Source organism: Adelges cooleyi, unplaced genomic scaffold (genome assembly GCF_023614345.1).
Source record: "Adelges cooleyi isolate 19-005CV unplaced genomic scaffold, UGA_ACOO_1.1 ACOO_flye_CR_arks_rails_tigmint_CR_PRNA_2, whole genome shotgun sequence".
Taxonomy (NCBI): domain Eukaryota; kingdom Metazoa; phylum Arthropoda; class Insecta; order Hemiptera; family Adelgidae; genus Adelges; species Adelges cooleyi.
The window spans coordinates 10,732,939-10,758,284 of NW_026095860.1; the positions used below are offsets into that span (position 1 = coordinate 10,732,939).

The following is a 25,346-nucleotide window of genomic DNA, read 5'->3' on the forward strand; positions in this document are numbered from 1 at the left end:
TTTAGAGGCTGCTATTATTAAATAAAAACCCTATCCACAAATATTAATTTTAATAATGCGTATCTAATAATTGTAACTCAGAAAAATAAAACCCACAAGGTGGGCTCTTTTCATGCAGACGTACATAAGTGACAACTATTATTATTTTGAGGGAAGAAAACGAAAAAGTTTTGGATTAGTAATAATTATTAAAATATATTCTAAAATCAAAAAAATATATATTGATTATCAGTTAGTTGGTGCATTAATATTTAAAATGTCTAACCAGTTAACTGTGTGGTATGTATATTGTATAACGTATACGGTATATGTGTAACTATCCTAATTACAAACACGTCGGATAGAAGTAATAAAATCCAAAGTTAGAAATTTAACTTTTTATTTATTTTTTCTTATATTACACATAAATTGCATTTATATAAATAGAATAATATTATAAATCAATTTTATGTGAGGACTGAGATATATTTACACTAGTCACTGGTATATTTGGTCGTATGGTTTTATTTTTATGGATTTACCTATACTCTGTTGATGCACAATGATTCTACTAAAATATTTATTTCACTGGTATGGTGTAATTTTAATAAATTAGGATACGTCCATTGTGCTTTTTGATTTATAAACTTGGAGACAGTCATTTAAACTCACATAGATAGCCCTATGGGCTACGACAACCAATTCAACGTTGTCAGAAATGTTGAAATGGTTGTCAGAAATTAATATAGTACAGCAAAAACCACAAATCAAACTTCCACGTATAATAGGTGTTTATTTTTAATTATTTCATTGCAAAGACCAAAGCTAGAAACTTTCAGAAAATGTTAGATATAGGTTGCACATTGCGCTTAATATCTGTTAGAAATCTGAACAGAATCATATTATTCTTTATTGTACATAGGTTTAATTATTAAGTCAGGGGAATTATTAAAAAACAATTTAGTAGGCAAGCTGTAATTTTGAAATTTTGTATCTGACATAAGATTATTTTCAATGGACATTTTACTTATAGATTATCTGGTTTTGGTAATTTTGTTTTCAATTATCTATTTTAGTGTTTGTTTGTAACATAGTAAAAAAACCTGTGGCGGTCAACGTGTTAAATAGGACATGTAATGATAATTTTTAATAAGAAATAATACTTAGATTAAAAATTTGGTATATATTTTAAATTTAAATAGTTTCATAAAGACGTTCAGTGTATTAAAGATGATCAAATTTACAACAAAAAAAAAAAAACGCTAAAGATACTTTAACAAACAAACACTTAATATGACAACACTAAATTATCTAGACCTCTTACAGGATATTTAAAGATATTTTTAGTATTTAATGCAATATTATGGTTTAATATTCTTTTAAGTGCTTTATTTAGCTTTGCCTTGAGCAGCAACGGCAGCAATTGCTTTTTTCACAGTTTCTTCATCTCCTAAAAACTTCATTGAAACAACAGGTTTAAAATTTTCATCCAATTTGTATTCAAATGGAATACCAGTTGGCAAATTTAAACCCATAATTTGGTCATCAGTCATATCTGTAAAAAAAAAAAATCAATGATAATATTTAACCAAAATATATCCTTATGCTACCTCTACACTCTCGCCAAGGCAATGCCAGTCAAAGGATTTGAGGCGAGAGTGCAAATGATTTGAAAATGGGCTTTTTGCGGTTTGGAATCAGGAACAATGAATTTATAAAGATGATAAATAATAATACAAAATAACTACTGTTCATTTGTCAGAATTATCCGGGTCGGTTTTTCACATATACAATTGTTAAAAAAGGTATATTTCCAGTTCACTCAAATTAATTAAATTTTACTTTTCACAGTTAGGTCATTGTTCTTTGAGAGCCGCGATATACAGGTGATTACAAAAGAATATCATCCTGTATTTTTAATTTTTAAATATTTATAACACAACTTGGTTCTACTAAAATGTATAAAGGAAAAATTTAATGTTTTATTTTAGTCTTTTACTGTTATAGGTACATAATGCTATAATTAAAATGGTAATTTAGGATAATGTTTACAAAGTAAATTAATATTTTATAACAGCTATGGCTTCACTAAAAATGTATGTTAATGTACAGCCTAAGATTCCTATACTGGCAGTTTTTTTTTTAAATTTCACTTATGAGATATTCCAAATTTTTAGAATAGAAGACTACTTAGTCAGCCAGTATTATTTTCAATATATTTACTTATATATAATTTTGAGAAAAAATATGAGTTAAAAAGTAGAATTGTAGTTATACAACTCTTTTATTAAGAAATTTACAGCATTTTCTTAAATCCACTTACTGTCCAAGTGCTTGACTATGCCTCTGAGACTGTTTCCATGAGCAGCTATGATAATACGCTTGCCCTCTTTCAACTGTGGAATAATAACATCGTTCCAGTAAGGTAATGTTCTTTGAATGGTAAGTTTTAAAGACTCGTACATTGGAAATTCATCTTTTGATGGTTCGTTTTGGTAACGTAGGTCATTAACAATTTGATCATAATATGCATGGCCTTCTTCCATAGTAGGTGGTGGAATATCAAAACTCCGTCTCCATATATTAACCTAATAATTTTAAAGCAATTTGCAAAAATTGAAGTTTGTAACTTAATTAATAAATACAAATTACCTGTTCTTCACCATACTTGGCTGCAGTCTCAGACTTGTTAAGCCCAGTGAGACCACCATAATGTCGTTCATTTAAACGCCAAGTTTTGTAAATTGGAATATTATCTTGACCGAGTTCCTTAAGTATAGAACCCAAGGTATTTTGAGCTCTCTTCAGCACAGACGTATGGGCCACATCAAAAGTATAATTATTTTGCTTCAAAGCTTTACCAGCACTTATTGCTTCTTGTTCGCCTATTAATTACATAGAACATTAAACATAATTTATAATAATAGTATTATTATAAAACATACATCTTTACAAAAAGGCATACCTTTTGGACTTAGATCTGCATCAAACCATCCACAAAACAAATTTTTCTGGTTCCATTCGCTCTCTCCGTGTCTAACCATTACAATTGTGTACTTGGCCATGGTTGACCGACGTAAAATTTGCAATTTAGAAATAATTATTAACGTTCGGTTTTTTTGAAGGTGAAATTAGCAATAGATGACCTTATACTATATAGTTGTTAACTATACTAGTGAGTTTTGAATGCGAAACCGCGAAGACCGAAGTGCGAACTGACAATTGACAGACTCGGATAATACCTATCTAAATTCTGGATTTGATTTCTGAATGTCAAGACTCAAGATCGATTATTGGTTGAGCGGCGAGTTACCGAACCACGATGTCAGATAACCTCGAAGCCATGAAAAACTAAAAGGTTAGTCAGCAACTTGTGCTATCAATTTTTACAAAAAGATGCCATTTTTTCCCCTTAACAAATCAAGAAAACCGGCGGCTATTTTGAGTTTACCACAAGTTGCTGACATACCTGTATATTTTCTCATGCTAAAACATTATCAATATTGACGTTTGACAGCATAATGCATATATAGAGGGCGCTGTTATAAAAATATAATAATATTGATACTTGATATTGAAGCACAGATTAGATAGAAAGGTTTTATCTTATTTGTGATTATGGTAAGAAAGTAGAAACTAGAAACCCTGTAGGCTGTAGCCACTAGGCTGTACATTAATCATTAACGAATAACGATATTAATTTTATTAAATATTTTATAATAATTAATTAATAATGCACGTCTTGGTCAAGACTCTTGGACGCCCAGAAAGAAGTTTATAACGAACTGTTATAAGACGTCCGTTAATAGTGTAGTGACTCATGTATTCTGTACTTTTTCTTTAAATCTTTGAATAAATTACAAAGAAATTAATATTGACTATTGAGTAATAAATACTGAATATTTATACTTAATTTCTTTTCAGAATTATCATTTTAAAATTAATATTTTTCTGTTGGCAAGTTCCAACATATTAAAAACCATGTTTATAGATGAAACGACCGATCTAACATCATTAGTTGATATTAGTTGTAACTGGTTGTCGAATGTCGATGGTAAGGATATTAGAGACTGTATGGTGGTTCGGCTACACCAAACACGAGAAGAAGATATTGATGAAATGTATGATTCTTGTAATTTTTTAATATTTGATATTAATTTCTTATTTCTATATTATATCTGTAGGGATTACTCGAGCATGTTACAGTTCTGCATTAACTTCATGCAACCAAATTTAAATAATGAAGACTGTGATCAAGACCTACCAACATTTACCATAGAACTAAAAAGCAAACCTCGTTATATAATTAAAAAAGTTGTTTTGTGCTCCCAGGTAAAATATTATTATATGTCAAGATTTTGTTGAATTTTATCTAATATTATTATATGTATATATTTTTGTTTAAGGCTAAAATTATTGAACTTTTTGGCAACAATGAAGAATATATCTCTACACATAATTCTACGGGTATCAATAATTTTAACATTCATACAATGTGTGTAAATAATACCGCTTGTAGTTTAAAGCTCAAGCAATTAACAGACGATAAATTTGGGTGGATATATTGTTTACATGTTTATTTATTGAAAACTGAAGATAATTTTAATTGTAAAATTGGACCTGTAAATTTACAAAATGTAATAAATATATTAAATTCCGAGTCCGTACCAACAAATGTTTCCATGTTACTTTCTACATTAAGTCAAAGAAATTTATCTTCTAAGAATTCCACTCATAATAATGAATGTTTTGAAAATGGTATTGTTCGCCTAGAAAAACTTGTACAAGAAAAGTTTAATAGCATGGAACAACAGATACATACAGTAGCAAGTAATGTAGAAATGTTAAATACAAAGTTTGATAATCTTCTTGCTTTACTTAATAAAGAAAAATAATTATTATTAAAAACTACTTTTCTGTTAAATATTATACTGTAAATAAAATTGTACGTATAATATAAATATTACATTTGTCAATAAAATTAAGTTGCTATTAAGTTTATTTTAATATATTATAAAACCATAATTATGTTCTTTAATTTTTAAGTTAGTATTAGTGATTAAAAAATAATAACATTGTTGTCAATCAAAACCAGTTTTGTAATTGTACTATAAGGAACCTTGCCTGTTTTTAATGTTCCTGACCATTTGCTTGATCGTACACTCACACATACAGTTATTGGTAATAATAAAATAATGTAAATTCAATTTATTGTAATGCAGTCTACAATAAAATACACAAAACAGACAGATGGGACAATTCTATAATACCATAGAAAGTAATTTAAAGTATTTTCAAGTCTTATTTTAATATATAAATCAAATTAATACATAATACTTCAAATAATTTAATGTATAATAAATTTACAGTTCTGATATATAATCACAGAATGCTTGAAAGTAAAATGAGAGCTTATAATTACATTATAAATTATAATTGAAATAAATGATACTCAACTAAAAGTAATGTTTGTTAAATTATAATTGGTATAAATAATAAAAGTTCCTTTTGGCTTATGTAAATATCAAGTACAAAAGTAAATATAATACAACATTTTAATTTGTAGTTTAGATAAAAAAAACTATATTAAAATTGTCAAAAGTAATGTCAAATGAACTATTAGAAAATTGAGTTAAAAATAAAAAAGTATTAACGTTTTTTTTTTTATAGTAAATATTTAGATACTAATGAATAAGAAAGTAATATGAAAATCCTATAACAAAAAAAAAAAAAAAATTCTAACATACTGGACATTTTTCAAGCAATGAAAATATGAGAAAAATGCTTAATTTATTCTAATAAATAATCTATAAAAATAGAACAAAATACAGTTTATTATATCTAAAAGTATTTTGATGAATGGTCAAAAAAAAACTGGTTATAATAGTTTAAAACTTTTTATACATTATTTGTTTTCTGTTTTGGTTTTCTTAAATTTCACTGGATCAGGCGATGAAACTGCATGACATTTTTCTCGTTTGTGTGGCTCAGGAGATTTTGATGGTGGTGAAGGTGGTCTAGAATCAGATGCCTGGGAGGTTGAGTCTAAGCTAGTCATTGATCCAAGCCTAAATTTAAAAGTTTTTAATTAGTTTCCTTATATTTAAATTAAGGTATTTATATTAGGGTGGTCTTTAAATTTGACAATGTAAGATGGCCGTAATTCGGCTCTAAATATTTAAAAAATATTTCTTTAATTTTTTCAGATTTTTATTTAATTTCCTTAGGTTTTCTGTTTACACATAAAATGTATACTGTCATTCAGTGCAGGCTGCCGTGCACAAGTACCGCATTGTCTTAGGGCCAGGTCTGCCAAATGACAGTATACAGTAGATGTGCAAACAGGGAGACTAAGAGAATGAAATAGAAATCTGAAAATTTAGAGAAATATTTTTTAAATATTGGGAGCTGTATTACGGTCATCTAACACTATGTCAAATTTAAGGACCAACCTAATTTTTTTTATATAAATATGTATAAAAAAATTGTGTTATTACGAGCACAAATTAGAACTAGAGCCTGTCGTTAATGTGTCATCATCATGGTGTTTGCTATCAGGATCCCAACAATGAAGTCTTACTCGCCAATTTTTGACAAGACCATCCCATGCCCTACGCGTGTATTTCAAATTCTTAGGAGGGGTCTTGGGATGTTCCTTCTTACGTTCATGTCTAAAATCATTGAAAAAATTAAATATAATAATTTACAGCAATACACAATAAAAGTAAACTTACTTAGGAACTTCTTCTAAATATCTTTCATATCCGATAGTATTTTTACCAAAATCAATTTGCTTTTGTCTTCTAACTAAAATCATAGTATCAGTCTCTCGTTCCAACTTTGACCTAAAGCAAAAAATTATTTTAAAAATGTGTAAATTTATTTAAAAAAACAAATTTTATTAATTAGAATGGATTATTATTAGAGAAAAAAATCATATTTGTTATTATTAATATTGTATAAGATACTTTGTAGATATTTCAGTAATATGTATGTTGTTTCTATTTAAGAATCAACATTTTATTTAGCGTTTTCAAAGATAACTAACATTCAGCAATGCACTAATTGTTACTGCAAGTACAGTGGTGAATACCAGAGAACTAACTGATATATCTTAAAAGAATTTTACAATCCATTCAAGTTTTAATTACTATATATTAAATTATAGTAAGAAACCTACTTTACCAGCCTCACTTTTTTTTTATCAATAGTATTTTAGCTTTAAATATTCTATTTTTAAATTTTCAGTATGCAGTCTAGGTCACAGATTTATAGATAATAGATTAAGGTCAACTGTATGTAATTTTTATTCCATTTTTAATAAATTAGATACCCATGATTTTATTGAGAATACATGTAACAATTAGCGATCAAAAAAGAAATGTTAAAAAGATATCTTTAACAATGTGTTTCCTCATTCTGCCTATGTCTGACAAATTCTCACCTACCTTTATTGAATACAAATAATAATGTTAGTTGTCACTTAAATCGAAATATTCGTTAAAAATTTGTCTATATAATGCAGTTACAAAGCATAAAATTTCTGCCTGAATGCTTCAATAAAACTTTTCTTTGTGAGCAACCAACGTTTACTTGTTAGTTATCAGTAGCAAAAATATTATCAATTATGAAAAATTTAGACTGTAAACGATGCAGTAATTCGTTTTTGTTTCAGCACAACCATATTTTCACAACGAACATAGTATAGTTTATTTTGTATTTACATTTTTATAACTTGATTCTGCTTTAAATTTTAAATTATAATCAAACTAACAATAACCTAAGTTTTAATAATAAAAACAAATAATAATTTGTGACAGATAATAAGAAAGTCATCAATATGATTAATGTATTAGATAGCTGATTCTATAATATAAGAACTGACTTTTCAAAAGGTAAATTAAAATAGTATTATATTTTATTCTTTAATATTCTAAAAAATGTAGGAAACACATAGATAGGTTAACAGGCTTTGAACTTACAAACCTTAAATTTTAAGTGAAATATCTAATCTATGTATTTTAGTTGATGTTATTAATATTGGAAATAAGTATATAAATAAAACATTTTAGATGTAATCAGAATATTTTCTGGAAACTTACTTTGGACTTTCTACATTATCATGTATATCTTTTTGGTCAACTGAATGTTTAACTTTTTTCACGCGCTCCGGTGTAATGGATCCATTTTCAGAAGTCAAAGAACCACATTCAGAAGTTAATCTTCTTTTGGCATGGTGTAAATTCGTTTTTAAATTTTCTACTTCAGATTTTATAGTAGAATTTTTATAGTCATTTATATTTATATTTTCTTCTTTTACAAATGGACTGCAAATTGTGTCTTCATCAATAATAGTAGATGGCGGTGTTATGTCTTCTTGCTTAATTGGTGTCACCATGTGGACATTATTCATAAATGAGGTTAAACTAAGATCGTCTTGAGGAGCAACTTTCTCAGTTTCTTTTTTTATAGGTTGAAAAACAAGATCGTACAAATCACTGTCATCTTGTTTCTCTTCAGGACTTAAAGTGGGCTCCAACTGTGATTGTGAAGATTGTGAACTCTCGCAAAGTTCAGCCCAGCTTTTTCCTGCTAGATCAGTTAATGTTGACTTACGGTTAATAGACGTCATTTTGAATAATCCGTACCTATTATAAACAATTCATAAAAATGAATAGTTTCTGTTGTGTATAACTGAGATCGTAGTCAATTAAACGTTCAATAACACACAAGGCAAACACATATTTTTAAACTTTTAACATTTGTCACAAAGGCCATTAATTTATAAGACGGACAGCAACAAGCAGAGAATAATTTTCAATTGATATTGTATTAGAATTTAGATATTCGAACTGTGATAATGTAAACAAAAAAAATTATCGTATCGGCGTAAACAAAATTCGCGGGAAAATAGGTTCATTAACAATGCAAGTGGACATTCAATATATTTTTATTTAATTTAAAGCTCTTAAATTATTTCTGATTTATAAATAATAAATTTTATAAAAAAAAAATTATATTTCCATTAATTTTGAAAATGTTTAATCACTTTTAAATTTTTTTATAATTCTTAACAGTAATTCCAGAACTATGATAATTTAGGTTGGTATACGTGCAATACTGTCGTCTTTCCCCAACCCAAACAATTCAGCCATATTTATTATCGACGTTTGTTGTTGTTACTTGCGGCGTTCACCGGGAACGAAAATTATTGGATTTCTCTATCGTTGTATTTCTACTCTTTAATTTTTAACAATCGGAAATCTCTTCAAAATGATGGCCTTGGGTCCAAAAAAGGACGGTAGTCCGAACGTTAAATTTTTTGAATCGGCCGAAACTTTAAACTTGTTAGAAGGCGTTAAGACGTGGCTAATGAAAAACCATAAAAAGGTTTGTAATTCCTATATTATTGTTGTTATTAATTATAAATAAATATTATTGATTACATTTACATGTTTTGTAAATGCATTTACCTTATAACAATTTTCTAAGAAGCACATTTGGTTTACAGTATTTACAGACGGACCCTCCAACCAACAAATCGCTTGCTGCTTTGATACTACAGTTAATTCAATTCCAAGAAGATAATCTTGGAAAAAATGTTAGCAAGCCCCCACTAACTCGCCTACCGGTATGTGCACAAGTTGATTTACATAAATTATATTTTAATACTTAATTTTATACTAATTATCGTATATCCTCTATTTAACTAAGTGTTGGTTAATGATTAAGTCATAAACTTTCTGTTATAGATGCGTTGTTTTTTGGATTTCAAACCAGGCGGTGCACTTTGCCATTTGCTAGCTACTGTATACAAATTTAAAGTGGATCAGGGTTGGCGAAGATTCGATTTCCAGGTCAGTAAGGTATGATTTGGCGAGACGAGCCTTCATTTCACCTCACCACTAACCACTAATCGGACGTGCACGCCTGACCTGTTGTTATAATCCCACGCTGTCAATTTGTGTTGCTATAGCTCGTCTCCAATTTATTTTATTGATAACCTATTACATGTACAAGATTTATTCGTGTTGTGTGCTTGTTCTGTGGCAACCACCAAATTAATACATACCAAGCACGCATTATATGCACCTTTCTATCCACATTCCATGTCTTAATCATCCTCATTTTATGTGATATACCAACAACAACGGAATCAGCAAGTATTATCTACACATTTTTTTTTTGTTACTGATAATGTCTTCTAACTATATAATTAAATTATTTTTATCATTTACATTTTGGTAAAATGTCAATATTTTAATGAATTCAGCACAAAATATTAATTTACATTGTGTTTAACTACCTGACCAACAAGATTATAAATGTGATTGCGCTAGAACTGCTATTTTATTTTTGTCTATTTTAAATCTGAGACGATATGTAATGATGAGGTAAAGTAAAGTAGGGAGTGGGTAGTATCTGATATGCTTAAAATGTATATTGATGGTCTGGTATTTTACACAATGTTTAATTGAATGTCTTCTGACAATGATTTTTTTTATTTAAAAGTTTAAAAGGGTTTATTAGGAGTTGAGTTGTTTTTTTATAAAATTTACGTAATTTGTATTTCAAAATAGGGATTTTATGTAACAATTATGTTTGAATGCCTAATTCTTTATTTACCTAAGAGAAAATCGCTAACATTTCATAGGACACTATTTTTTAATTTTTTTTTTATTATATTTAATTTCACTCTTTCATATTAAATACCTTCTATAAAACTGCATTGGATTTTAGTGCTAAATATTTTTAATAAGTGTGATTCATTGATTAATAGCTTATTATTAGATTTAAAAATTTATACAACTTTAAGATATTATTTTTTCTGTTAAATGTAAGAATAATCTACAAAAAATACATCCTATTTCCCTTTTTCTTTTTTTTAAATTGACTATTATTAAAATCCCATGATATTTTTAATTGCTCCTGAAAATAAAAACTGTTACTTATGCATTGTTCTGCAAAACGGGCATGTAATTATACAGTATTACGCTATTTTTGATAAATACAATTTAATAACTTTAACCTCCAAGCACTTGCGTATGTAGTGTTAACACTGAGACTTTTGGTACTTATAAATTACTGAAATTCGATGGCTGTAAACACTGCAATGCGATTGTCAACGAGATTTTTTTAGTCGCGACTGCTTAGAGTTAAATAAAAACTAATTTGTAAAACAATATTTAAAGTATGATATTGCATTTTGAAATGACATTAGTGGGAGATACAAAAAAAAACATCCATTTACTATTATTTTATTACATTTTACTATATATGATTCACATACTTTAGAAGAGTTTCTTTAGTGATTAAACAGTAAATAATCAAAATAATACTTATAGCTATGACATAGCTAAAGAAAACACAAAAATATTAATAATTGCGGCCTTAAATTTTTTTTTAATGAGTTGCCATTGTTCTTAATCAAAAACACAAATTTTTTGTAAGCACAAATGTTTTGCACAACACGTATAGTTAAATTATAAATATGATTTGAACCAAAGAGATGGTCCATTTATGGTTTATTGAACCAATAAAGTTTTATGAAATGTAGCGTAATGATGTTGAACTAGCATTAAAGTTACAATATACATGTTGGGTTGTACAAAACTTACTTAGTTTTTATTGATTTTATAAACTGTGTTTGGTCCAATCCTGTTGGTAATGTTAGGCTTTTAATGTTCCCCACATTCAAATTATGCAATAATATTACTGTTTATATTTTTTCCTTTGTGCACCCGTTAATTGTATTTTATACATTTTATGAACCATTATTTAAAATCAATTTATTTTACTATAAATTTGAAATTATTTATTGAAATATGATTAAGAGAGTGCTATTAAGCAGAACCTAACCTTTTTATAAAAGGCTAGCATAAATTATATCAGATTTACAACTATAATTTTGATTAACAAAAGAAATGGTCTCTTGTATTCCACAAATGTTTCGGTGTAAATAAATGGGGCGCTTTATAAAGAATAGTTGACACTTTACAACATTTTGGTGTACTTAGTAAATAGTTTAACATTTGTGTGCTTGATCATGTGGACTAATATATTTCTTCTATGTTCTTATTTACTAATTCAATTGTATATATATAATAAAAATGTGATCGGTGTACATATAATATAAAGTACTTAATATTAATATTACATGAAAAATATTTAAAATATTGGAAAATTATTATAAAATTTGATAACATGTTACATTAAATCAATATAATTATAAACACTTGAGATGTGAAATCACAATGTAAAAATTCGAATTTCTTAGAAGTGTAAACATTAAAAAAACAATTCATTATTAACATAAAAATTATGGTTTATCTAAAAAAAAAAAAGTTAATTTATGTTCAGTTAAATAAGAATTAAAATTTAAAGTGATTTTTATTCACAGTATTTACAGCTATCTGTTTTCAATTGGTAGCTGATATTTCAGACATTTTTTTATTAAATGGTTATAGAAAGTGAGGCACTAAAGTTTTTTGAAAATAAGAACATAGATTAAGCATAAATACATGGATTTAGCTGTATAATTTTTTTGCATTGCTGTTTTGAGTCAGGCATTTTTAAACTGTTCATTTTTTGGGCCAATCATAATCTCAACGGGTTGCTGTGATAGCATATTCCATGGTCTATCTTAGTATGTCTCAGTGGTTAGAACTTACTAAAATTACAACATATTTTGTAAATATTGTAAAGAATGTTAAATTTAATTTTTGGAGATTTCTTCTTCATATTAAATAAAAGTTATTATAGGGGTTCTTGGGAACTTGTTAGTATGACATTAATAATTGTTGTTTCACATCTTAATTATGAAAATACTTCATTTGTATATATTTTACAAATAAAATAATTTTGGGATTTTATTTGATTTTTTATAATAGTTTATTTATATATAAAAATATTTTTAAGTATAGGGTTCATAAATAGATTGTTATAATAATATAAGTTGTTTGCGCAAATGTCAACTCATATTTTATAAAATGATAAAAATAATATGTATATTCACAGAGCCCTTCTAGAATGGATAGGAGCATCGAAATGTTCATGAATGTAGAAAAGGCTTTAATAAGTGCCAAATGTCTTACATTGCCAATTATTTACATTCAATCAGAAGTAGAGAAAAAAGAGAAATTAAAGGAAATCATTAAACGACATCAAGGAACTCTGACTGGTATATAATATACATTACACAATTTTATATTTTTTGTAATAACAAATACTAACTATTTAAAATTAATATAGAAAATGAACAAGAAGCTACACACATACTCCACCCAAATGTCGATCCAATTGACGAAGAATATGCACGTCCAGTTTATAAAAACAAAGAGCGTTGGTCACTGCTTCACTGGTATTATTTTCCTGATTCTTACGATTCTTGGGTAAACGTAGACCTTCCAGTTGACCCTCCTGAAACATTATATAGCAACCAACACACCACACCGTGGAGAGTGAGTCACATTTCTTTTGTAGTTTCAAATGTTATTTATTTTTATGCAAATTAATTGATCTCTCGATTTGTAGGTTACTGCATCTTGGGTTTTAGATTTAGATGTACACAATGAATGGATGAACGAAGAAGATTACGAAGTTGATGAAACCGGAAAGAAAACGGCACATAAAGTATAATAAATTATATTTATGTTGTAAACTCAGTTGCTAACCATGTTTCTTTTTTCAGTTGCGCCTTTCTGTTGAAGATTTAATGAGTAATGATATATCGAGTGGTAAGAAGAAACCAAAAAGAAAACGTACACCATCACCACCTTCTAAACCTAATAAGCGTAAAAGGTATTCAAATTTAAATAAATATTCCTAAATTAAAATATTAATTTATACATCTTATACCAACAGTGGAAGAGGAAACTCTGTTATGACTTTAAAAAAAAATAAAGTAGATGATGATAGTGATGATCTTACTAGAGACCTTGAAGATCCAATACCAGAGCCTAACATAACTGAAATCAGTGTAAATTTAAATCAATCAAAAACTGGTAAGAATATTACTTACATTACACTAAAAGATTATTTATATACTAGTTTGTTATAACAAGAACTGTGGTCTCGCGTATTTGTTATATTGGCGGCCATCAATAAGTATGTTAAAATGTATAAAATATACAGTGCCCAACATAAGATATAAAGGATGGTTTTTGCCATAGTTGTTTGCGTGTTTTTTATTGTTTAAAATTTCTAATTAATTAATTTACTATTTATTATAAAATAATCATAAACGACTATAGTAAAATAATAATATTATGTAGTATGAATGAATTTGATTGTGGTTTGATATCAAATATGAAATTAAGCTAACAAAATCAATGCTCTTTAATGTTGTATTTTAGGATCTTCTTCATCCAAGAAAGATAGCGATTCTCAACCAATCAGAAGTGGTACTTTAATGGATTTAGATGAAGATTTAGATAAAGGTGAAGACAGTAAAACATATGATGGAAACGCTCAAGATGGAACTAATTGTCCGGTTTCTGGAGTATCTAGTACTGGAGGAGCTTTATCTACTATCAAAGAAGAAGGACCTGAAGATAATGCTACTGAACAAATGCATCACATTGTAATACCAAGTTACGCTGCATGGTTTGATTATAACTCAATTCATACAGTTGAGAAGCGAGCTTTACCAGAATTTTTTAATAGTAAGTACTGTGTTCATAAAATGTACTCTTATTTTTTCTTATAATGTTATCTAATTGTAATAATAATATTTATAGATAAGAATAAATCCAAAACTCCAGAAATATATTTGGCGTACAGAAACTTTATGATCGATACTTATCGGCTTAATCCCACTGAATATATGACTAGTACGGCAGCTAGACGTAATTTAGCTGGAGATGTTTGTGCAATTATGAGAGTTCATGCTTTTCTCGAACAATGGGGGCTTATCAATTACCAAGTATGTACAATATAAAATTGTTGCCGTTTAAGATTATTCTATAGTATTACTTACAAATAACTGATAAAATGTAATATTGCTGCTTTAGGTCGATGCAGATAGTAGACCAACTGCAATGGGTCCACCACCAACTTCTCATTTTCATATTCTATCTGATACTCCTTCTGGTTTACAACCGGTAAATCCTCCCAGAACTCCACAACCATCGGCTGCGAAAACATTATTGGATTTGGAGAAAAAGCCATTAATTGTTGAAAAAGACAATACTCATCCTTCAGATTCTTTATCCAACTTTGGGCTTAAATTAGACCAGTAAATAATGTTGTTATTATTAGATATATATATTTTATAATATTAGCTATTATTTACCTATTAGCTATATATATTATACTTATTTGTTGTGTTGGTGATAGGTATGCAAAAAAACCTGGTTTATTAAGAAACAAAACTGCTGCTGGTATGACACGTGATTGGACAGAACAAGAAACGCTGTTGCTGCTTGAAGGGTTAGAAATGTATAAAGACGATTGGAATAAAGTTTGTGAACATGTTGGTACAAGGACTCAAGATGAATGTATATTGCATTTCCTTCGACTACCAATAGAAGATCCCTATTTAGAAGACTTTGAAACTGGTGGGTGTTTTATTGCTTTACTATAAAACCATAATATTACAGTTTAAAGTAGACTGTTATTAAAGACAAACCTTTTTGTGAATTCTGAACAGGTGGTGCTATAGGACCATTATCCTATCAACCAATACCATTTAGTAAATCTGGAAATCCTATTATGTCCACTGTTGCATTTTTAGCATCTGTAGTAGACCCTAGAGTTGCTGCCGCGGCAGCTAAAGCTGCAATGGAAGAATTTGCAGCTATTCGAGTATTTAAAAACTACTTAAACTTTTATTTTTTATTTTTTTTCTTAACTGTATTTTTCTAAAGGATGAAGTACCTTCAGCACTAATGGATGCTCATGTTAAAAATATTGAAGCAGCTACCACAGATGGAAAGTATGATCCAGCTGTAGGTCTTCTACAGGTATAATTTAAAAAAAAATTGTTTTACGTTATAAAAACATTATTGCTGTTAGCTTTATTAAATTGTTCAATTTCCAGTCTGGTGCAAAATGTTTGACTTTTTTCCGCGATTCTAATATTCTATGTTACATTTATATTTATGATTTTTATCTTTTGTTGTATCAGAGTGGTATTGCTGGTACATATCCAGAAAAAGAAGAGGAGAGCGAAAAAGAGAAAAAGGAACCAGAAGATATTAAGGACCCTTCACTGAACGTAGATAATGACAAAGCAACAATAGGAACTAAAACGGAAAAAGAGGAATCGGATAAAGAGAAAGATAAAGATTCTATGGAAGTAGATAAAAAACCGTGTGATGAAAATTCAGCCACCAACCAAATTATTAATCACACTACAGAAGAAGGAACTGAGAGAACCGTCAAAGTGAGTTTTTATTTTTTCATAGTGTTTCCCTAATATTATAGCGTATTTTTTATTTAGGATTCTGAAGTCCAAGCTGCCGCTGCTGCTGCTTTGGCTGCTGCAGCTGTCAAAGCCAAGCATTTAGCTGCAGTTGAAGAACGCAAAATTAAATCCTTAGTAGCTTTATTAGTAGAAACTCAAATGAAGAAGCTAGAAATTAAATTAAGACATTTCGAAGAATTAGAAACTACTATGGAGAGAGAACGGGAAGGCTTAGAATATCAAAGACAACAATTGATACAGGAACGACAACAGTTCCATTTAGAACAATTAAAAGCTGCTGAATTTAGGGCTCGGCAACAGGCTCATCATAGATTACAAACAGGGGGAGCTGCTGGGGTTATACCTCCTCCTCCTCCTCCTGTAGTTTCAGCTCCAGAGAATGTTGCTCCAGCATCACCTGCGCCACCGCCTGTCGCTACATAAGATATGTATTTTCAGAATTACAAAACCTTATAATGTGAGTCAATGTTCAAGTTATTTTTTTTTGTAAATATAAAAGATTTTGTTAGGTCTTTAGTGAACCATAATGTTAATTATGTTACTTACCTATTTAATGAGTATGTGTCAGTTGGCATTATTTTATTTATTTTAATATTACTATTATTGTTTTTATAAAATCTATTTTCAACCTATATATTGAATAATAATTGACATAATATCTTAAATAACAACTAAGCATTGGTAGTACTAGCATTCTAGCTGTTATGTTTATTTTATGTAATAACTTAAACTTCTCTATTTGATAATAACATTTTATAAATATAATACAAATTTAAAATAATTTTTTTTTTTAATTTTAATTAATATTTAGTTTTATTATTTCATTTTCTCTAGTCCAAATTTTAATCCTACCAATAGAATCTATAACTTGTAGTATTTAATATGGGGTGAATAAAAACATATTTCTATTCACCTTACATTACATGGTAAATGAAGATAAATTTCATTGTATCATCAATTTTGATACACATTTTTTGTTTATTTATTGACTATAAAATAATGACTTGTCAATTTATATGAGTATGAAATACAATAAAAAATGTATGCTATTGACAATAGCCAGTACATAAGAAAAAAAAAGGGTGGCCTTAATAACAAGAGCAGAGCTAGAATTAAGGTTTGTGAAAAAAGTCGGAAAGAAAAAATGAGAGTAATTGCCATCAGTGACTTGTATACCAGTCAGAATTAAGGATATGTAAAGAAAAGAAAATTATGACTAGATCTTAAATGAGGTATTGAGTAAATGACTTAATGTATCAGAAAGAGCTGGTAAAACTAACTGGACTTATGAGCTGATGTCTAAATGAAGTGAGGAAGAAACCTTGAAAAGTTTAAGTGTCCTAACTTTTCCATAAAATATAAATAAATGGTTCAATTTGTGTTGTGGTTTTAGTAGTTTTGTTTTTGTATGTATGCCAATCAAATATTCTATTTTGATTGGATGTTGCTTTAATAATAATATTTTTTTACTATTTTACTTTAAATTCCCTTATTTATTATGTGACAAAATTATAAACAAAATCTGAAGAAGACAAGTTTATTTAGCTTTTTAAATATATCCAACATCTAGTGTCATAACTTATAAACAAACTTAATTATTTAATTTGTAAATATGAATCGATAAAATAACAAGTGAAACATAATTGTAGTTGAATCTGATTATTCAATGAGACGAATTTAAAGCAATAAACAGTTATTTACAGGAAATGTTTATATTTTTAAATTACATTAAATATTCTTAATTATGTATTTAATGAAACTTTAATAATGTAATAATGAAAATGATATTTTGTTGCAGGTTGGGGTAATTTGTTTAAATTCTGAATTGCCAATTTAATTCTGTCTTTGTAAGTATTTCTAAAATCTACATTGTGTGAATATATGACATTTTTTTTTTATAGGGTTTATAGTAATTTTAGTGGATTTTAAATTTCAAATGCACTATGTATAAAACTCATATTAGTAAGAAGCAATTTACAAATTAAATTATTTTGTGTTATGACTTGCGGTGTACATTTTTTATGTAGAAAACGTTTTTATACTCATATTTTGTATGTAAAGTTTGGATTGTAATGTTAATATAACATTATTTCTATAAATTATAGCTCGCGGATCCCAAATCTATGTTTTAATGTTATTGTGTAAGTTTTGGTTTACTATAACCAATATACAATAATGTATATAAAGAAATGTGTAAATTCCATTCAATTTTAAAGAGTACATATTTCCATATATTGTATAACAAATACTTGATTGACGAAAAAAATAAAAGACTATTATTAAAATAAATTGAATTGTTTATTAAAAAATATATATATATATACATATATTTAAATACTTTATTATAACTAGCTTATTAAAGTGATGCGATCAATATAGTACATTGATTAGTGTGTTTCGTTAACCTTGACTTATTATTAGTACAGTACATTATAGCTGACCATACAGTAGATTGATAATGATTTTTTTTTTTAATATGCGTGTACAAAATGAATACAATGTCTGTTGTGACGTGTTATTGATGGTTAATATTTTTTATTATAGTACAACACTTTTACAATTTTTTTTTTGTCGATAACTTAAATATCCAGGACCAGACACCCACAGTCAAATAATAATAATAGCACAACTAGTAACATAATAAGTATACAATTTTTTACACGGGTTGTCATCACAAATTCAACGTTCGAAAAACAATAATATTATAAAGCGCGTGAGCAGAGAAATAGCGTTATCACGGTTTTTGCAGCAATCTAAGGCCAGGCGATACAAAATGTGCATTGCAGGCTGGGTCAAGTGCAATATGAGAGTTATGTATACACACACATACGAGTCATGCGTGTACCCGCGCTAAAGAACACACATTGCACACAACACAACCTATTCTGCGGACATTTTTTCCAAACGACACAACAGCAGCAATGATTTGGTGTTCTTCTGACCGGCAAAATCAATCCAGGTGTTTTTTTCGTGGAAAACCTCTGCTGTTGACGTGTTAGCGAAATTCGCCAATTGGCCGGGACATGTGCAATATTAGTAGAATTTGCACAATAGTTACACAAGTCGTCGGCCGACTAGCAAAAACGCACGAAACCTCTCTTGGGCTGTGTGTCCGAGAACGCGGCGGCGGCGGCGGTGTTGAATGCCTAGAAGGAGAAAAACAAAATTTTGTTAAATACCTTTATATAGCTAGAGAATTAGTTCACACCGCGGTTGATATACACGATCATTAGCGTTATAATTTTTTTTTATTTTTACAACTCGGAAACTCGTTTTTGTAATTTTGAAAAACCTATCCTTGGATAGACCACCGACCGTCTACTATACTGTCTATCCTTGTAACGAAAAAAAAAACACGTTTATAATAATAATATATTATTTTATTATAACCAGTGTACAAGTGGTGGTTAGAACTAAGTAGTTTTTAATTTTTTTTATTTATGTTTAATTTTTAATTTAATTTTACTGAATATACACAACAATGTAATTTACATACAATATGCAAAATACTAATAATTATAATTATGCGTTTAGAAGCGTTATGAATGACATATTACACTTTTAACGGGATTTGGCAACGTGTTAACTTTTTTTTATTTTTGCATCTGTATTGAAACAACTGCCGCTGCGGCTATGTAGGTATAGTGATTACAACTGATATTCGATGACTCCCGGTGTTCCATTACACGTTATTTTTATTTAATGATAAATCAATGTTCTCGTTACATTCCAAATACACACCCCTACAACGACGATTCGACACGGGTGTTTATATGCAAAACAAACGTTTTTAATGTCGATGCCGAATTGGAAAGGTATTTTATTATGATTTAATTGACATTCTGTACACAAAATAAGAAGAATTATGTGGGCAATTATTAAAAACGCGGCATAGGTAGGTCTCTTGAGTTATTATTGATAAAATAAAAAGACTACCGACTGCGTGCACCGGACAGCGATTCACTCAAGTTTAAACATCTGTCGGTCTTCCACGTTTTTAAACCACACGGCCAAATGTTAAATTTAAAAATACACACGGCAACGGCAGGAACAATATAAATCGATTTGTTATTCGGGGCACGATAGTTTAAAGTTAATGGTTTTTTTTTGTAGTTTCCTAAACACAGACATCTTCCAAGTTCAGTAAACATTGGAGTGTGTTTCCAAGGAACATCACTCGTCCTCATTGGTCATAAAAGTATCAACTGCAGGATAGAGCTGAGCTCTTGTGTTAAACTACCCGTTTAAAAATACGCCCCTATTCCGAGCTAAAACGCCAATTGGACTTTCATTAAAAAATATTTAAATAATAATTCATAAGGTCGAAATCATTCTTAACAAGTGTGACTGGGCTACATAAAAAAAACCGTTATGGTTTAATTTATGAATCGTATTTAACGTGAAACGTTTTCAATACGGATGGAAGTTGCGACGAAGTAGATATAGTTATTAATTTAGTAAAAATATATAATTCAAACGTTTCCCGCTTTATACCGATTTTACTTAAGATGTTAAAAACTGTTAGAACCAGTTTTTCGTGACCACCATTCATCCGGGTTTTACCGCACGTCTATTTATTTAATTTTTTTAATTACACTGATCGTTTGGAATTCTTAGATTAGTTTTACTATGGTTAAACAAAACATCGTATAGGTACATAAAAATCAGTTATATCACACTATAACGTATTGGAAAAAACCGTTCACGCATATTCTAAACCGACCGGACAGCACAAACTGTCGTTTGGATTTGTGAACGAAATCCACTAATTTAAATAATACAAAATACAAATGCCATTACAGGATAATATCAGCAATTTATATAAACGGATGATCCCGTTATAAAATATCCAGACAGTAGCAGCAGCCAAACTAAGGAAACGGTTTCTTCAGCACCACCAAAATAATACACAACTGCGAAACCGAAAGAAGTGGTGGTGATGGTCGATTGTTTTTTTTCCATAATATACACATAATTGCAAACGACTGATGAGATGTGGAGCGATTGTGCGCAGAAGTATTAACCATATAACCATGATGAATTTTGCCAATCATGCCAAGAATCTTGTTCTAAACGGTAAAAACCGCTCCTTGTCGACGCCTGCACACGCGAACGTTGTCCGTCCACCGAGATGCAGTAGTAGCCTACGGCCGTAAACATCAGCTCTACCCACCAGTCGGTCGGTTAGATTTTTTTTACCTATAAACCGTTCGCGAAAATAAAACCTTAATTACGAGCACCAACTACAATAATAATAAATGTACATTATTTGCTATTCATGCCAACGATTCGAAGAAGTAACCGACATATTTTGATCTGCTCGGCTCATAATCAATTAAAAAAAGGCGGGGGTGCTCCGTTATCGCGAAGCGGTGTGTTTGATTTTGTTTCAATACCTACACACGCATTTTTTAGGCTAAAAAATGCAAAACGCCGTTTGATGTCGACCTTGGACCATTTTCCCTGTTCCCTATTTGAACACAATAATTTATTCGTCCGTGTTTTTTTTTCTCTCTTTCCCAAAACACCACTTCACGATTAGCATTGTTTGCATACCGAATCGTGTGCTGTTGTTATTATTACACACAAACGTAGTGACGGCTATCGTCGACGCGGGACACCAACCCAAAGTGTAATAAGACGGAGACACGGATTTTACACACACAGACCAACCGAATTTCTTATTCGCCACAACCCACGGACAGGCGGCGGCGGCCCACGTGCATTTCTATATTTTGTTATTTCGGCACCGAAAAATAGCGTTTAACGGAAACAAAATATAACAATAATACTAATGCATTTGCCGTGGACAATAATTTCTTATAGTGCGGCGACGGCGATGCAAACGAAATGGCCAGGTGAACTCGACAACAACAACAACAGCTGATCAGTAGTGTTCACAGGACTCGTGCCCATCACACCAAACACATCTGCCGTTTTCAGTGGTCATTAAAAGTCCACAAACAGGGTGGTCACGAGCAGTGGGACGGGGTCGAATAATATAGGTATAATATTGCGGGCACGCGATCAAAATACATCCAAACGCTACAATTTATAAATTATAATAATTATTATCGTACAAACATTGTAGTGCGAGAGTAAATTATCGTTGCGCGTTAAGGGACTGCTTGCCGGCCGGACGACGGTCAAGAGAAATAGCGTTTTCGACCTAAAACGTGTACATACATAAGCTAAGCACACAATTATTATTATAACGTATGAAAATATGTCCCAACTGCTACGAACAATAGGAAAGACACACGCACACACATACATACGATTCTATAGCACGTCCGACACGAGAGTGGATTTCTAAGAGAAAAAAACCAATGCTGGTGCCCTGAGGATCGTAAACGAAGGCTGAAACAGAGCGGTTGGCAATGACTTCTTTATGGGCCGAGATGTATAACAATAAAAATACGTGTAACGACAACAAACGACCATAGTAGTAGTTCCTCGTTCTTCGGCGGGTACCACACCACAACGTCGACCAAAACTCCACCAAATTACTTCTGTAATTTTATCGAAAACCGTACGGAGCGATTCATTAACTACGCATCAATTCACACACTATCAGTATTAGTACTCGGTACTTAGCCAATTATTATAGATCTATGCGAGTACACACACTTTGGGCGCATATAGTAACCCGTGGTGTACCCACCGCCACTCGCTCCAGATTAACACACCAACAGCTGTTGTACACATAATATAGTAAATCAACAAATAACAATAATAAGACTCCTAAACGACGTATCTTCGAGAACGGGTTTAAATCAAGTTACCGGTCATATCGCGCATAACGGGATCTCGACTTATTACCGTAATCGAAAAAAAAATTTAAAAAAAAAACATCAATAATAACAAACCGCAGTCGAGATGGCAGTACGGAACCACAATTCACTAGAACAAATTAAATTAAAAATAACATACAATCTATCAGCAGCGCAACGGTTAACTACTTTTTGCTAAACCAGTAATAATACCATTTAATTTGGATGTATTATTATTTTTTCGAACTTTTTTAAAAGACTGCGAACGCTCACACAAATGGGTAGTGCGATAGGAATTTTCGGATACAATAATAATACAACGACCGGTATCAGCCCATTATATTATTATAAGGTTTGTCGTAGCAGCACGTGTCATATTTTAATATTACAGTCATGGTAGGGCGTGTGTACCTATAGCATTGTTAGTTTTATGAAAATATACACACATTAAGAATATCATTATAGGTATGCGTAAAGTATAGGAACTATGTAGGTAACACAGCCAACAGGTAGCGAGCATAATATTAAAAGTAGTAGAGTTGCACAAAAAGTATAAAGCGCGCCGAATAACAATGCTAAAAACGCAAGCTGGTTTTAACCTACATAATAGTATTGCGATAATGGAGTACACTACTACACCGGCGTCGTCCTTATATGAAGAAAACCTGTCAAGTAGTCTGTGAAACTTTAACTATAAAATAATCCACACACGTCGCATGTTCTTGTCCGAGCAAGTCTACGGTAGAAGGGCCACGCCGAGTAGTAGGGTTATACAGTTTTTTTATTTTTATTAGCCGTGACAATATTGTCGTCCTGGTATTTATTTTTTCTTGTATATATATATTTATATAAATTTTTTTTTTGTTTCCTGTCCGGTTGTAATTTAATTAAGACCGGCCGTCGCGGTTATGGGCTGAACTCGTGTAGTTGTTATCGTTTGGCACACACACGTATATATGAACACACTGGTTGACCCAGGCCGCTTCGTATCTTCATCGTTATTACACACACACGCGCGCGCGCGCGATAGGCCAGCAGGTTTTTGTCGCGGTCGTTGTCAGTTTTTTGTTCCCTTCAACGCGGTATATCTCTTCCGCCGTTTGTGCTTTGAAACGAACGACGTTTATTTTACTTTTTTAATCGGCCGTCAAAAATCTGAAATACAAAAAAAAAAATAAGACATCAAACACCGCACTCATCACAAAAGTGTATTATGTAATTTCAATATTATGCGCAGTAAAACTCGGAATACAAACAAGCCGTGGCTTTAGAATCTGACAAGATCGGTAAAAAAAACATGAGATCCCGTACACCGGCGAGTTATTCAAAAGAGGAGACGACGCATATGGTATTTGTTTTATTATGAGTGGTCCCGAATGCCGCAAGGCATCACCGAAAGCAGAGCAGACCCACATATTCTCATTTTCGGTTCGTGAAACAAGAACATTGCACAATGAAAATCGTTTTTTTAATTTTTATTATGAAAAATACCCCCTCGAGCACGGGAGGTTTCCAAGACTTGATCCGGGAACGACGATGATGTAAACAAGAGCAGCTGCGCTGCGAGATCTCTTTCGGTTCCCCTAAACACGACGACGACGGTAGGTAGTAAGGTATACCACCTATTCACTACAACCTCGGCACGTCGTGGTCGTCATTCAGAAACAATCGAGTAAAGGAAACTATCAAAGTTTAATTTTTGGTATTACTAAATAGTACCTATTATCAGTGGCGCCGAACCATCCACTAACATCTGGGGGAAAACATTTAATATTAGTACAGATCAGCCACCCATTAAATCACACCCGTGTTTGACGCCACTGCCTACTATTATTTTTAGGTTTAGTAAAATAATATTGCACGTTATTCGTATTACACTTATTTGACCATAGAATAGAGATTAAATTGAGTCTATTCTGTGATTTAACCATCAAGAATCCACTGTAAATTATCTCTTACCGGTCGGCAAACGATAAAGTCCTAACGGCGATTGGTAGATGGCTTCGGCTTTTTTTTTTTTAGTATTTATTGAATATTAGGTCGACGGTCATATTACAATCTCGTGACACCAGAGACACACTATAAAAATAACCGATTTTTTTTTAACCGAAGAAAAAATAATAATTATTCGATTATAAAATTATTTTGTCGGTACACGCAGCAGTGAA

General features: G+C 30.4%; 4 protein-coding genes across 6 annotated transcripts; 2 read left to right on the top strand and 2 right to left on the bottom strand.

Moving 5' to 3' along the window:
• Positions 1 to 740: 740 nt before the first annotated feature.
• Positions 741 to 3,265, bottom strand: LOC126833950 (phosphoglycerate mutase 1). The gene is made up of 4 exons (XM_050565558.1): positions 2,945 to 3,265; positions 2,632 to 2,864; positions 2,303 to 2,567; positions 741 to 1,534 (listed from the first exon to the last, which is right to left on the bottom strand). The coding sequence occupies exons 1-4, from the start codon at positions 3,042 to 3,044 to the stop codon at positions 1,368 to 1,370; spliced, it is 765 nt and encodes a 254-aa protein (XP_050421515.1). The 5' UTR covers positions 3,045 to 3,265; the 3' UTR covers positions 741 to 1,367.
• Positions 3,266 to 3,581: 316 nt separating this feature from the next.
• On the top strand, positions 3,582 to 5,207 carry LOC126833319 (uncharacterized). Of its 2 annotated transcripts, XM_050564580.1 has the most exons (4): positions 3,582 to 3,864; positions 3,942 to 4,100; positions 4,164 to 4,311; positions 4,386 to 5,207. In XM_050564580.1, exons 2-4 carry the CDS (start codon positions 3,961 to 3,963, stop codon positions 4,872 to 4,874), a joined length of 777 nt encoding a protein of 258 aa, XP_050420537.1. In that variant the 5' UTR covers positions 3,582 to 3,864; positions 3,942 to 3,960; the 3' UTR covers positions 4,875 to 5,207. The 2 variants fall into 2 exon arrangements, with proteins under 2 accessions (XP_050420537.1, XP_050420536.1); XM_050564579.1 differs by having other exon boundaries at positions 3,582 to 4,100.
• Positions 5,208 to 5,674: 467 nt separating this feature from the next.
• LOC126833318 (histone RNA hairpin-binding protein) lies at positions 5,675 to 8,825 on the bottom strand. The gene is made up of 4 exons (XM_050564578.1): positions 8,082 to 8,825; positions 6,714 to 6,824; positions 6,477 to 6,650; positions 5,675 to 6,047 (listed from the first exon to the last, which is right to left on the bottom strand). Exons 1-4 carry the CDS (start codon positions 8,609 to 8,611, stop codon positions 5,885 to 5,887), a joined length of 978 nt encoding a protein of 325 aa, XP_050420535.1. The 5' UTR covers positions 8,612 to 8,825; the 3' UTR covers positions 5,675 to 5,884.
• A 311-nt stretch (positions 8,826 to 9,136) lies between these two features.
• LOC126833478 (SWI/SNF complex subunit SMARCC2) lies at positions 9,137 to 18,407 on the top strand. Of its 2 annotated transcripts, none has more exons than XM_050564846.1 (17): positions 9,137 to 9,369; positions 9,491 to 9,610; positions 9,732 to 9,845; positions 12,997 to 13,159; positions 13,231 to 13,439; positions 13,513 to 13,611; positions 13,670 to 13,779; positions 13,843 to 13,982; positions 14,334 to 14,642; positions 14,718 to 14,902; positions 14,991 to 15,214; positions 15,316 to 15,536; positions 15,629 to 15,783; positions 15,846 to 15,941; positions 16,106 to 16,363; positions 16,421 to 16,862; positions 18,204 to 18,407. In XM_050564846.1, exons 1-16 carry the CDS (start codon positions 9,253 to 9,255, stop codon positions 16,826 to 16,828), a joined length of 2,928 nt encoding a protein of 975 aa, XP_050420803.1. In that variant the 5' UTR covers positions 9,137 to 9,252; the 3' UTR covers positions 16,829 to 16,862; positions 18,204 to 18,407. The 2 variants fall into 2 exon arrangements, with proteins under 2 accessions (XP_050420803.1, XP_050420804.1); XM_050564847.1 differs by having other exon boundaries at positions 9,732 to 9,836.
• Positions 18,408 to 25,346: the final 6,939 nt, after the last annotated feature.

Excerpts from the sequence above, each read along its gene's own strand:
- LOC126833950 (XM_050565558.1), bottom strand. The coding sequence starts at position 3,044 with ATGGCCAAGTACACAATTGTAATGGTTAGACACGGAGAGAGCGAATGG. Across the intron at positions 2,568-2,631 it reads CCAAGTATGGTGAAGAACAG|GTTAATATATGGAGACGGAG; the intron begins GTAATTTGTATT and ends TAAAATTATTAG. Across the intron at positions 1,535-2,302 it reads CATAGTCAAGCACTTGGACA|ATATGACTGATGACCAAATT; the intron begins GTAAGTGGATTT and ends TTTTTTTTACAG.
- LOC126833319 (XM_050564579.1), top strand. The coding sequence starts at position 3,961 with ATGTTTATAGATGAAACGACCGATCTAACATCATTAGTTGATATTAGT. Across the intron at positions 4,101-4,163 it reads GAAGAAGATATTGATGAAAT|GGATTACTCGAGCATGTTAC; the intron begins GTATGATTCTTG and ends TTATATCTGTAG. Across the intron at positions 4,312-4,385 it reads AAGTTGTTTTGTGCTCCCAG|GCTAAAATTATTGAACTTTT; the intron begins GTAAAATATTAT and ends TTTTTGTTTAAG.
- LOC126833318 (XM_050564578.1), bottom strand. The coding sequence starts at position 8,611 with ATGACGTCTATTAACCGTAAGTCAACATTAACTGATCTAGCAGGAAAA. Across the intron at positions 6,825-8,081 it reads GATAATGTAGAAAGTCCAAA|GTCAAAGTTGGAACGAGAGA; the intron begins GTAAGTTTCCAG and ends TTTTTGCTTTAG. Across the intron at positions 6,651-6,713 it reads TATTTAGAAGAAGTTCCTAA|ACATGAACGTAAGAAGGAAC; the intron begins GTAAGTTTACTT and ends CAATGATTTTAG.
- LOC126833478 (XM_050564846.1), top strand. The coding sequence starts at position 9,253 with ATGATGGCCTTGGGTCCAAAAAAGGACGGTAGTCCGAACGTTAAATTT. Across the intron at positions 13,440-13,512 it reads AACACACCACACCGTGGAGA|GTTACTGCATCTTGGGTTTT; the intron begins GTGAGTCACATT and ends CTCGATTTGTAG. Across the intron at positions 13,612-13,669 it reads GAAAGAAAACGGCACATAAA|TTGCGCCTTTCTGTTGAAGA; the intron begins GTATAATAAATT and ends TTCTTTTTTCAG.